General features: G+C 43.1%; 1 protein-coding gene across 1 annotated transcript; it reads left to right on the top strand.

Annotated features, from left to right (window-relative positions):
* Positions 1-264: 264 nt before the first annotated feature.
* On the top strand, positions 265-10,965 carry nags (N-acetylglutamate synthase). The gene is made up of 8 exons (XM_030408597.1): positions 265-801; positions 1,431-1,711; positions 2,432-2,645; positions 2,840-3,020; positions 3,238-3,277; positions 3,482-3,613; positions 3,777-3,959; positions 8,300-10,965. Exons 1-8 carry the CDS (start codon positions 427-429, stop codon positions 8,448-8,450), a joined length of 1,557 nt encoding a protein of 518 aa, XP_030264457.1. The 5' UTR covers positions 265-426; the 3' UTR covers positions 8,451-10,965.
* Positions 10,966-11,766: the final 801 nt, after the last annotated feature.

Here is an 11,766-nt window from a genome sequence, read left to right as displayed (position 1 = left end):
CACTAGCCGAATTAACAGGTTGATATGTCCCTGTAATAATTCTTTCTTTAAAATAATATTGCTAGTAGCCTGATTATCCAGCCACTGTAGGCTATACATAGCCTACTACATTCACAAAAAATAATTTAAAAATCCTAGAATACACCAGCAGTGCACCTATCTTTTTAAAATACCACTTACTTACTCAAAGTGTTTTTCACCAACAGAAATGCAAGTTTCAGACTGAGGCAGACGGGAACACCCGCCCCGTGAGCCGGGCTGATGAAACATGAGAAGTGCCGACACAGCAGTAGCAGCAGTAGCAGCAGCAGCGGAGGCGGGTTCAATGAAACTCTTCACGGCTGCTGAGAGCTGCCGGCCCCCGGCCGAGTGCTCCACAACCTCCGCAGTCAACCCGAAGGGCTCGAAACTCTGTCTGAGCGCAACATGGCCAAAGTAAACAGCAGTTCCTCCGGTTGTCGTGCCGTGGTGATGGCCGGAAAGTATCTGTCAAGTCCGTCACCGCCGGCGCTGACCCGGGGATCCGGTCACCGCCAACGGAGGATGTTCGGTCCGCAGCCCCGCATGATGAGCTCTGAATTGGCCGGCGCCGGAGGAAAGACCGCGGCTTCGGCCCAGCAGGAGCATTCCGGCTTTTTCTCTGCTAAAGACCGACATGTGCTCGCTAACCGGAATCTGATTTATCGGGACGTGAAAGCTTTTCTCAACGAAGTCGGTGGAGACCCCCGGGAAGCTCGGTACTGGCTAACCCAGTTCCAGAGAGCGACTTCGGGCCAGTCTCCAGCTTTTGCTATACTGGAGGTAAGGCATGCTTAAACATGTCATCATACATGAACAGGACACAAAGCCCAGACACCACTCAGCAGCAGGGTGGAGGGTTCATATGTCAGAAATAATGACATATTAGCACCATCTCATTTCTACGTTAACTTCGAATATAAAAAATGTGCCACTGTTCAAGGGCTACAAGATATGGTCAAAGAAAATACATTTAAAAAATCAGATTGCTAGTATTTTGACAGATATTGCACTTGTTATATGATTCACGATTAGTGTGATAAACATTTTGCACAGCTTTTCATTTTACTGACAAAAAACATTTGTTGGGCAGGATAACTGCAAAAAACTGAATTGAATTTATCTGAAAAAAAAAAAAAAAAAAATATTTTAAAAATGAAATTTAAAAATGACAGCCTAAACGTGCAGTGGTCACTTGAATGTCTCATAAAAGTCAGCCAGGACACAGCAATCCATCAGTCTGAGCTGCCACGACCTAAATCTAAGAACCTTAATAGAAAAAGCCACAAAAGTGTGACTACAAGTGAGTAAAACAAAGCCACTCATTTCATCCTTATTAAATCAGAGAAAGCGAAACTAATTAGTTTGAGACAGTGTCAGTGAATGTGCTTCTCTGTCTCTGTGTCCTCCAGGTGGACAGCTCAGTGTTCAACAGCAGGGAGATGGTTCAGAGTCTGGCCTTTGGGCTCTCCTTCCTGCAGCGGATGGATATGAAGCCTGTGGTGGTGATGGGCCAGTCTGAGCATGAAGAGATGGGGCCCGAGGAGCCGGTCGCCGGGTCTCCATGCACCAGAGGGTTGGTGGAGCGGTGCCAGCAGCTGACCGAGGCTCTGCAGCAGCACTCGGCCACTGTCCTACCACTCTTCTCCGCAGAGTCCTTCCTCCTGCTGCATGAAGCCCCACCCGGAAGCAGGTGAGGGTTGAGACACCTCAAGGCACCGGGTTACTCTCCCCACATGACAGAAATGCCAGCGACTCCTTTCTTACACTAACTTTGAGGAAACACGGTACATTTTTGTGCTCTGTGGTCGGGGAACAATTTTGCGATAGTACATGACTCAGTAGTCAGTGGCTGTCAGCCAGACGGAGGATGGCATCGTCTATCAGTCCAAGCCTAGCCGTAGATGTGCAGCCATACTGTGTTGTGCTCACCCATTCATAACTTTTTTTCAGGAAGGAGCTGATCATGTGTTCATTACTGCGCAAATACTGTAGAGTTGCCATCATTCAGTATGCCGGCAGCATCCAGCAATAGCACAAGAACTAAAAGTTGCAGTCATGTTCCACAACCTTGACTAAACTGTAACTAAATATGCCTGAACTTCAACTTCACCTTCCCCAAAACATATGTCAAAAACTACCACACAAGCTTACATAAAATACATAAGCCGTAAATCTGAAAAGACATCCAGCCATCACCATCCAATCCAATCATCAATATTTAAAACATCATCACTACTCACCAATTTATATGAAAGACTTACCATCAGATGCCTCATCATGAGTATGGGGCATGGATTGAGAAATAAAAAAAAATGTGTCCAAGCTTATTTTTTTCAATTTAAAAATAAATGATGATAATGAACACTGAGTTCAGCATTATTATTATTATTATTATTTTCTCTGCCTGCAGTGCTCCATCCTCCGTCACTGTGGACGCCAGCCTCCTCCAGTGGAGCCTGAACTGCGAGACAATCCCTTTAGTTTGCCCGGTGGGCAGGGACGGGCAAGGTTGCTCGGTATTGCTGGACCCAACGGAGGTGACGGCAGCGATTTCCCGAGCCCTGCAACCCCACAAAGTCATGTTCTTGAACAACTCAGGAGGCCTGCGCAGCCAAGAACGCAAGGCAAGAGAGATGGCTAGACCAGCACTTAAATACTGTATTGTTTGCATTGGGAGGTTTTTAAGTCAGACGGATTGCAAGTGTTCTGTAAGGAAAGCAGCAGTCCAGTCTGAATAAGTGCACAAAAGTGTAAATCTGCAGAATAGATGCGCACATGCTGTATAACTTCTCCTGAACACTCTGTATGTGTGTTACAGGTGCTTGGTACAGTGTCATTGCCTAGCGACTTGCCCGGTTTGTCCATGGCAGAGTGGCTGAGTGCTGTAGAGCGCCGCAGAGTGACCACCATAGCCCGCCTGCTCAACCAGCTGTCGACTGAGTCCTCTGCAGTGATCACCTCCGCCGACACGCTGCTCACCGAGCTGTTCAGCCACAGAGGTGAGCGCACGCTCCTGCACATGGAGAGCTGAGCTATTTTGAGGTGTAACCCAAGAAGGTACTGGTCCACGTGTGTTAGTGTGTGTGCGTGCGTGTGCGTGTGTGTGTTATCGCGTGGGGAGGTGATTTTGCCCATCCAACAATGATTAACGTGAGATGTATATCCTCATTTGATTTTCAATAACTGCTCGTTCTTTCTGTCTGCACTTCCCCTCAGGTTCTGGGACACTCTTCAAAAACGGAGACCCCATTCACCGGTAAGTACGTGACACACGTACACACGGACACGTGTAATCCGAGCCATAACTCTACATTCAAGTCATAATCCAGATCACTTCCTGACCTAAAAGAGTGGAGTGTCTTCTTCCATCCTGAGTTATAAAAAACAAAACAGACAGCTGGTCATGTATTGCCTTAAGGATGAATTATTGTTTGGTGTGTGTGTCTGTATGTGTGTGCAGGTACAGCTCTCTGGATGGAATTGATGTAGAGCGTCTGCTGGCTCTCATCAACAAGTCATTTGATAAAACCCTGAGGCGAGACTACATCGACTCTCTGAAAGGAAGGCTGCACTCCATCTACCTCTCTGAAGGGTGTGTGCACAAATTCCAAGGAAAACACATCCACGTATATATCCGAATCAGCGTTGGTGATATGATCTGCATCCTGTCTTTGTCGTCAAACCAAGGCCTGCGGGTGTAAATATGTCTGACATATGGATCTAAGGCTGAGGGTTTTGTATCTCTGTCTCACCAGCTACAGTGCAGCAGCCATCATCACCATGGAGCCAGTGAACAGAGGCACTCCCTACCTCGACAAGTTTGTGGTGAGCAGCAGTAAGCAGGGTCAGGGCACCAGCCACATCCTGTGGGAGTGTATCAGACAGGACCTAGGCAAACTGTTCTGGAGGTCCAGAGCCACCAACAGGATTAACCCCTGGTGAGACCTTTATGTTCTGTCAATTTAGCTGATACTTTCGTCCAAACCATCTCACTGTTAGTGCATCCAAACCACATAGGAACAAGAACTGGGGGAGTGTCCCTTTTAAGCTGCAGTTCAGAGTTATGAGAAGAAAGTGGACGAAGTCAGGAAATTTGAATGACACAGCTCCCAGGTCCCTCCTTCTTCCTCTCTGCTGCTGCAGCCCTGCCTTTAAAGCCCCTCCCCACAGAGGAGCCTGCTGTGCACGAGCAGGCTTGTAACCACGGTAATAGAGGACGCCAGATATCCAAGATGGCACATTCAAAATAACAAAACAACATGAGCCCTGCTTGTTCTCTTTCTGATCAATGCAACCAAATTAGAGTGACGAGTGCCTCATCCCGATCACTGTAGATATCCCGAGGAACGAACAATATTCCTCACATCGCTGTAGACAGAGTTACCAGCTAATCATTGCCCGATGCAACACCATGCTGCATTTCTGAAGCATGAGTAATGTTATTTCTCTAAACCAATTCAACCACTTCAGAGCGTACTGAACACTAAGTTATAACTGCCTGGTCACTTGAAATACACCTTTTGCTAACCAGTAGCCATAAAGACAAAGGTAAACACCGGAGTTAGCATACAAGCTAACAAGCTAGATTTACCAACAAGTGGCTCGACTGCAACATTGGCGATATGCACTATTGTGAGTATTACTGTAACCGCCGCCACCATAGCCTTGTGGTTATAACAGAATTGAACATTTATCAAGCTCTGCAGCGCTCTTGAGTCCTTACAAATCCCGCAGCTCCCTCCACCTCTGAAATGACACTCCGATATTTATCCTAGTTTTCTCTCTAGCTCGGTCCAGTTCTTTCTTTTTACACTGCTTTTCTTCGTCAGTCTTCTTATTTCTTCTCTTTGACATGGGCAATGGTGCTGCGAACCGTGGGATAGGCATCCTTCTGCTCTGTTGTCTCCCCGCCACTGTTCGCAGTTTGAGCTTGAACTTGAACCTATCTGACCAGGTGAGAGCAGGATCTGCACGGGGGAGGGGCACTGCCGAGTACACACTGGGCGAGGGAAGGGGGCTGCCAGCAGCTTATGCATGAGCATGATTGACAGTGCTCGTGCATACGCTCTCCAGACACTCCCCTTGGCTCTGATTGGTTGTGTTAAAACGGGAGCAGTGGAGTCTTGCAAACCAAATTACAGCCACTGGGTGAGCCACAGACAGCGGATTTTTACACAGCTGACCTCAATCTTATTCTACTGTCAGATTATAATCACAATTTTAGCAAATATAACCAAAAAATAGTAACAGACTACAATGTTAAAGTGCTTAGATGTCTTTTGAAAATAAGACAATGGCTAGTGTTTAGTCCTATGGCAGAATGGGCCGAATGAGTCCTGGTACTTTCCCAAATAGTAGTCTCTTCAGCGTGGGCTGAGAAATGGGCTCAAAGAATATCACTGGAGTGGTGCAAAGTCCCAGAGACACTATACTGATCTCTCTCAGTGTGGTTGGCCCCCCAAAGGTAGCTTCCTCCGCGCCTCAGGTCTCGCTGCCCAGCCATGTCTCTTTAACGACAGCTAGTGTATGTGTGGGTGTGAGTGGGTGTATGAGTGTGTATGTATTTGTGTATGTCTCTGTGCATGTCTGTGGGGGTGGGAGGGTTGGGTTCTTTTGATTTTCTTCTCTTGATTTTATTTGCTGTTTATTTTTTTCTGTTGTTGTTTTTGAACTCTGTAATGCACTTTGCGCTACTTTTTGTATGAAAAGCGCCATACAAATAAAGATTGATTGATTGATTAAATGTTGATTAATTTCCTTATAAAATTGAAATGCTTTCAGTGTACCACAGGTGAATACATTTTGAAGTGTAATCATATAAGAAAGAATAAGACACTTTTTTTTATTCGCAAGGCAATGTTTATATTATGTCAAATTGTTAAAAGAATAATATAGTCAATTTGTCCAAAACTCTTAGAGGTTTGCTTAGCATAACAAAAAAACAGCAGTAACATCATGGTCTCTCTCACATGAATTATCATCATCACTCACAATCACCAGATCACTCATCGTCTTCACCATCATTGTTTGTACGAGTACCCTCACATGCACATATAGAAGTGCAATGGACTCCGGCTTTACACCACTTGCAGTGCCCTCAACATGCTTTCTTGCAGCCACAGTGGAGGAGAATGGTGCAGGCTTTACTGGCGTCTCTGAGATTAGTCCAGTAAGGATCCCAAGTCTTGCTCGTGGAGTCCCGATACCATCGCCATGCATCGAACTCTGGGATATCTGGCTGGACAGCGGTTACCTGATTCCAGTAGAAGCTGGCCTGCAGCAGTGCTCTTTTAATGTGCTGCAGTGCAGCTTGGGTGGGAGGCAGGTTCTCAAAAGCCTTGGTACCATTCTAGCAAAGGTGATGTCTAGCTTCATCTACGCGGCTGGAACCACAGCTCTGAGAATTCAACCATGAGAATTCACTTTTGTTTTATGTTAGTGCTGTTTTTTGTTATGCTAAGCAAGCCTTTAAGAGTTTTGGACAAACTGACTATATTATTCTTCTAACAATTTGACATAATATAAATATTGCCTTGGAATAATAATTGTGTCTTATTCTTTCTTATATGATTACACTTTGAAATGTATTCACCTGTGGTACACTGAAAGCATTTCACTTTTATTAGGAAATGAATCAACATTGAGAATATCCTTCAGAGTTGTGGTAAAAAAGGATTTTTAAACACAGTCTTGAAAAGAATATGGTTCCAGACTTACATTAGCATAAATATAAATTTGCCAATGGACTTCCTGTGGTCAATAAACATAAAATAGACACTACATCCTCATTTGTAGCGCATTTGCTTAAAAAGTTGTTGCCAAAACCCTTTTTCGGACAGTGGCCATATTGAATTTAGGGAATTTGGGGGGGCCTGATATACCCAATCATAAATGTAAGTATTCCAGTGGGTTTCCTATGGTCAAAAAAGGTAAAATAGACATCAAGTTTGTATTTGTATCTCATCTGGCTCAAAAGCTAGGGCCGAATCTCTTTCAGGTGGCGGCCATATTGGATTTGGCCGCCATCTTGATCTCAGGGACCATTGGCTCGGGCGCCCTGGCTAAATCATTTCAGTATGCTCTCAGCAGCATCCGTGCCAAATTTGGTGCTTGTAGATAAATTGGCACAAACAATGCGGTGTAAGGCCCATACTACAGCCAAAACTGCTTTTTTGGACAGGCGCCATATTGAAATTGGAGGATTAAGGGGTCCAGATGCACCGGGTCATAAATATTAATATTCTTATGTGTTTCCCATGATCAATTAAGCTGAAAAAGACATCAGGTTTGTATTTGTAGCTCATGTGGTTCAAAAGTTATAGTTGGAACCCTTTTCGTGCGACGGCCATATTGGGTTTGGCCGCCATCTTGGCCCCAAGGGTCGCTGGCTCCGGCACCCTAGCTTAATTATTTCAGTATGACCTGAGCTACATCTGTGCCAAATTTGGCGCTTTTAGATGAATTTGTGCGAAATGACCTATTTATGTGCTTAAGGCCCCCAACTACTAGTTGTTGTGGCTGATCAGTGTATGTACTACTTACCACCATACTAACATGCACTGTTCCAATAAGATAAAGAGAATGTGTCCATATATCTTTTACATTTGGTTACAAAATATTTGAAATGTCTTAAAAAGCATTCAACTGATAAGTGTGATACCTGTACACACCCTGAACGAGGGTTATGGAGATGTAGTTGAAAAGGTGGATTTTTAGGCTGTGGCAGAAGATGTGCATTGACCTGACAAGTGTCTGACAGCATTATGGAAAAAATTCTCAATGTACCACTGATTAAACCAAAAGTGAAGTCACAATGGAGCTAAAAGAAATCTGTTTAGAACAGAATGTACAAATGCCAATTAAAGTCTAGGAATCCTGTCTACCCAAAGCTTTATGTAACCTCATGGGCTCTCATTTACATGCTCTGTTGAATCCTTCCACTTCAGATCCGGAAAGGTGCCATCATTTCTGACAAACAGTACAATCTCACTAAGTCACTAGTTCGCTTCAGCTCAATCAGCGCTGTCATTGTGAAACTGGCCTTTCCTGTCTGTGTAGTATTTCCCAGCAGAGGGGGGAGGAGAGGAATAAACAGGTTGGAGACTCATTCAAATGTTGTGCGATAACTAAAGATGTATATTGTATACATCGTGCAAGTGGAGAATGCCATAAGTGAGTTTTGACCAAAAGCGAATTAAAGAACAACTGAAACGATTTTTGCCATAATATTTAACCAACTTCAAACATTCTAATACACCTGCTCTGTCTGTCTGTCCAGGTACTTTAAACATTGTGATGGCAGCTTCGTTAATGGGGTTTGGACGGTCTTCTGGTTTGGCCTGACAGACATCAGAGATTCCTACGAGCTGGTGGAGTACGCCAAGAACCTCCCTGAATCCTTCCATGCCTCCTCTCTCACAGCCCCTTAACAGCCCCCGACACCTGCCACAGGATCCTGCTAGTCATGTTGCTCTTTGACTCTCGAGCTCTTTCAGCTCAAAGGCTGTGATGTTTCTTTTTGTCCAGCCTTGAAGCTTTGGGCATTGTTTCTCAATTTTGCTTGGACTGGACTGGATTTTTTTTTTTTCCTGGGTTACCTTGAATCTTGAAAACCAAAGCTGCAGTGAGAATCAATCCTCTTTTTGTAAAGCTAGGATTACCTTCAAGTGCTCTAGTGATCAGGGTTGAGGGTGTCAGAGGCATTTTTTAGTTATCTAAGAAACACAGGAGCAATGTGCAGTGAGGCTGCGTGAGGTGAAATGGGTATTATTGCAGAAATCTCAAAACTACGGTCTCGCATTGAAATTGAGGACGAGGAAAACTTAGTGCACAGCCAGGTGCTGCGTTGCCTCTAGACCTTAAATTAATCTCTTAGTTTAAAAGACACTACACCCGAGTGCCTAGTACAAGTGTCACTAAAACTTCCCTCCATAGAAGGAGGAAACCTACTCACTCTTAGAATACTGTTTTTAAGATGTTAACTGTGGCTCTGTAGGGGGTTTCAGAGTTGGAGAAAACAACCCTGACAGCTTTGCCTGGAACTTGCTTGGGATGCTCTAAATACCCATTAACAGGAAGCTTATGTTACGAACGTGTTGCTATGGGCGTAGGCAGAGGCTATCAAGTTATATTGTGGGACATTTTTTTATAATTTTAACCTTTTTTTTTAAAATAAATTGTCATTTATAAGTCTCTGCTTGAATAGCTTAAGCACCCCTTTATCCCCATTCATGGTGTCTGGTGAATTCAGCATAAAAAGTGATGAATAATGTTCCTGTTGTTTTGGCTGGCAGAACTGTGAAACTGGCCATTTAAATTAAGGATCCAGAGCTTCTTTGGCAGCTGCTCAGAAAACATCTCTCCATGATCTGATTTGTATGCACTACTTAAATGCCAAAAGGAGCACTTATGGGCAACAGTACACTTTTAAGTATACCGCACTATTGAACCCCTAAAGAACAAACACTTCTCATGCCTCGTCGTTGTGCTTACTATACCAAGTATCTCAGAATCCCTCCAATGTGTCACACTGAAAGTTCAAACACTCCTTTTTAGAGTTGATTTGAGGGTTATTTATGAAGCTTTTTACACTGACCCAAATTATGAAATATACTAGTATTCCCTGTTAGCCTTACTTTCCGCATTTTTTAAATTCACAATGCAAAAAGTAGCACCACTTTTTATGTGTTTTAAATGTACAAGCAGATAACTTTAAACACACAAGATTAAACATGGAAAGATATTACTAATGCCAAATTAATGTATTGCTTAACTAGAAAGGCAGTAGAGTGCATACCTCCGCCAAAGCCCAACGGTCTCCTTTTGTACTCCCTCACCAGCCACCTAAATACTAAATACTTTTTTTCATCTACTGTGACGTTTCTAAGAGAAAATAACTTTTTTGAAGTAATTTTATGTGCCTTAGAATGCACAGACGCAATGCCAACATCACCTGCATAATTACAATAGGTATCATTTGTTGCTAAATATATTTTTTGTGTTTCCAAATAAGAGCAGGCTTATATTTTTGCTTGCATGAAAACACGAAAAGAGTTCAAGGGAATTTGACGGTGGATTAATTTTCGAATATACAGTATAACCTTATTAAGTTATTTGTTTACACACGTTAAAAGAACTGGTGCAAGGTTTTTATGCATTTAAAAGTTTACCTCTGTTTAATATTTCTAACTGCATCTGTCAGGGAACTCCAACCAAGAATGACTCCAGTGTGTTATCGTAAATTCTACTTCATGGCTGCGAGTTTCATAAAACACCGACATCACATCACTGTGGCAGTGTAGGATGCTCCATTAGTCATCATGAATCTGAAATCCTGCACCGATTTCAGAGTGTTTTTAGTCAAATGTGAACTTCTTCGGAGTGATTTAGAGATTCTTGACGAATGCTGGCCCAGATCTGAGATGTGATAAGCTTATCAAGTTTTTTAATAATAGCAGTATTAACTTTTCAGAATGGTTTGGCTTCGAAGATTTGTTACATGTTTCTTACACTTGTGACTTTGTTCCTGCTGACCAGTTTTCATTCAGCAGTTTAAATGATCTGCTAATCAGATGGTAAATGGACTTTGCATTTCTTGCATCTCAGAGCGCTTTACAACACTTGTTACATTCACCCATTCATACACTGATGGCAGAGGCTGCCATGCTGCTCATCATGAGCAATTTGGGTTTCACTTTACCTCCTCAAGGATACTTTGATGTGCAGGAGGAACCAACCCAGAGAGCCTTCCATATTCTGGATGACCTACTCTACCTCCTGAGCCACAGCCGCCGCAGTTCTGGTGGCAGATGGTGGCTGTTGGTGCAGTTTTGTAGCTTGTAGAAGTAGTAGTGAAGAAGGCTGTTTATTTGATTTTTATGCTCTAACATTTTATGTCTGTTTGGAGAAAACCTTCGAATAAAAATGATAAATAAAATGATCCTTTACTTGCAGTAAAGTCTGTTTTTATGAACAAGCCCCAACCAGCTCTAAGTATCCCAGTGGCAGTGTGACTTCTTCATTCCTTCTCATTCCTCACTCCTCGCTGTTCCTTCTCTGCACCCTCGCATGTCAGCACTTCCTTTAAGCACTTTAGGCACTAAAACTGAAAAAATAAAAATAATAATTTGTCCTGTGTTTGCCAATGTGGTGTTAGTAAATGGCTCTGTTGTGTGAGACTAAACACAAACCCTGTATATTTATTATATTTATTTTGCTGGCTATAATTTCAAGCAAGGTATATTGAAAGAATGATTTTATTTTATTTTTTTACCCCATTTTCAAGGATGATTATCTGATTATGAAACCATAGGCAAAAACACAACAGACAGACACCATTTTAATTAAAACCCTTACTTATTTAAAAAAATGTTGGGATTAGGGTGATAACATTTTTTTTTTTACCACAACTATCTGGCACACAGATAACCTAAGGCCAGAGAGCACTGTATCACATATGTTCCACTTAGATTGTACAAGTAGTGTGCGCCTTACTAAAAGGGGATGTACAATGTGTACAGTGCACAGAGGGTAGTGGAGTGGATTTGGATTACCAAAACAATAGTGACACTGTCAGTAAACTCAAAGTAATAAGTGGGATCTCGAGTCAAAGGGCTCCGGAGGATACACTGAGTTGTCTGGGTTCAGCTGTAGAAAGTTGTGGGACATCCAACAGTGTTTATAAGTTAAGTATGCCTTGACGGAAGCTAGACAACTGGGGTTGGAGGTTTTGAGTGGGACATAAAG

This window comes from Sparus aurata, chromosome 23 (assembly GCF_900880675.1).
Source record: "Sparus aurata chromosome 23, fSpaAur1.1, whole genome shotgun sequence".
In the NCBI taxonomy this organism is placed as follows: domain Eukaryota; kingdom Metazoa; phylum Chordata; class Actinopteri; order Spariformes; family Sparidae; genus Sparus; species Sparus aurata.
Note: the sequence above shows the minus strand (reverse complement) of the source record. Positions and strands in the feature narration are given on the sequence as shown.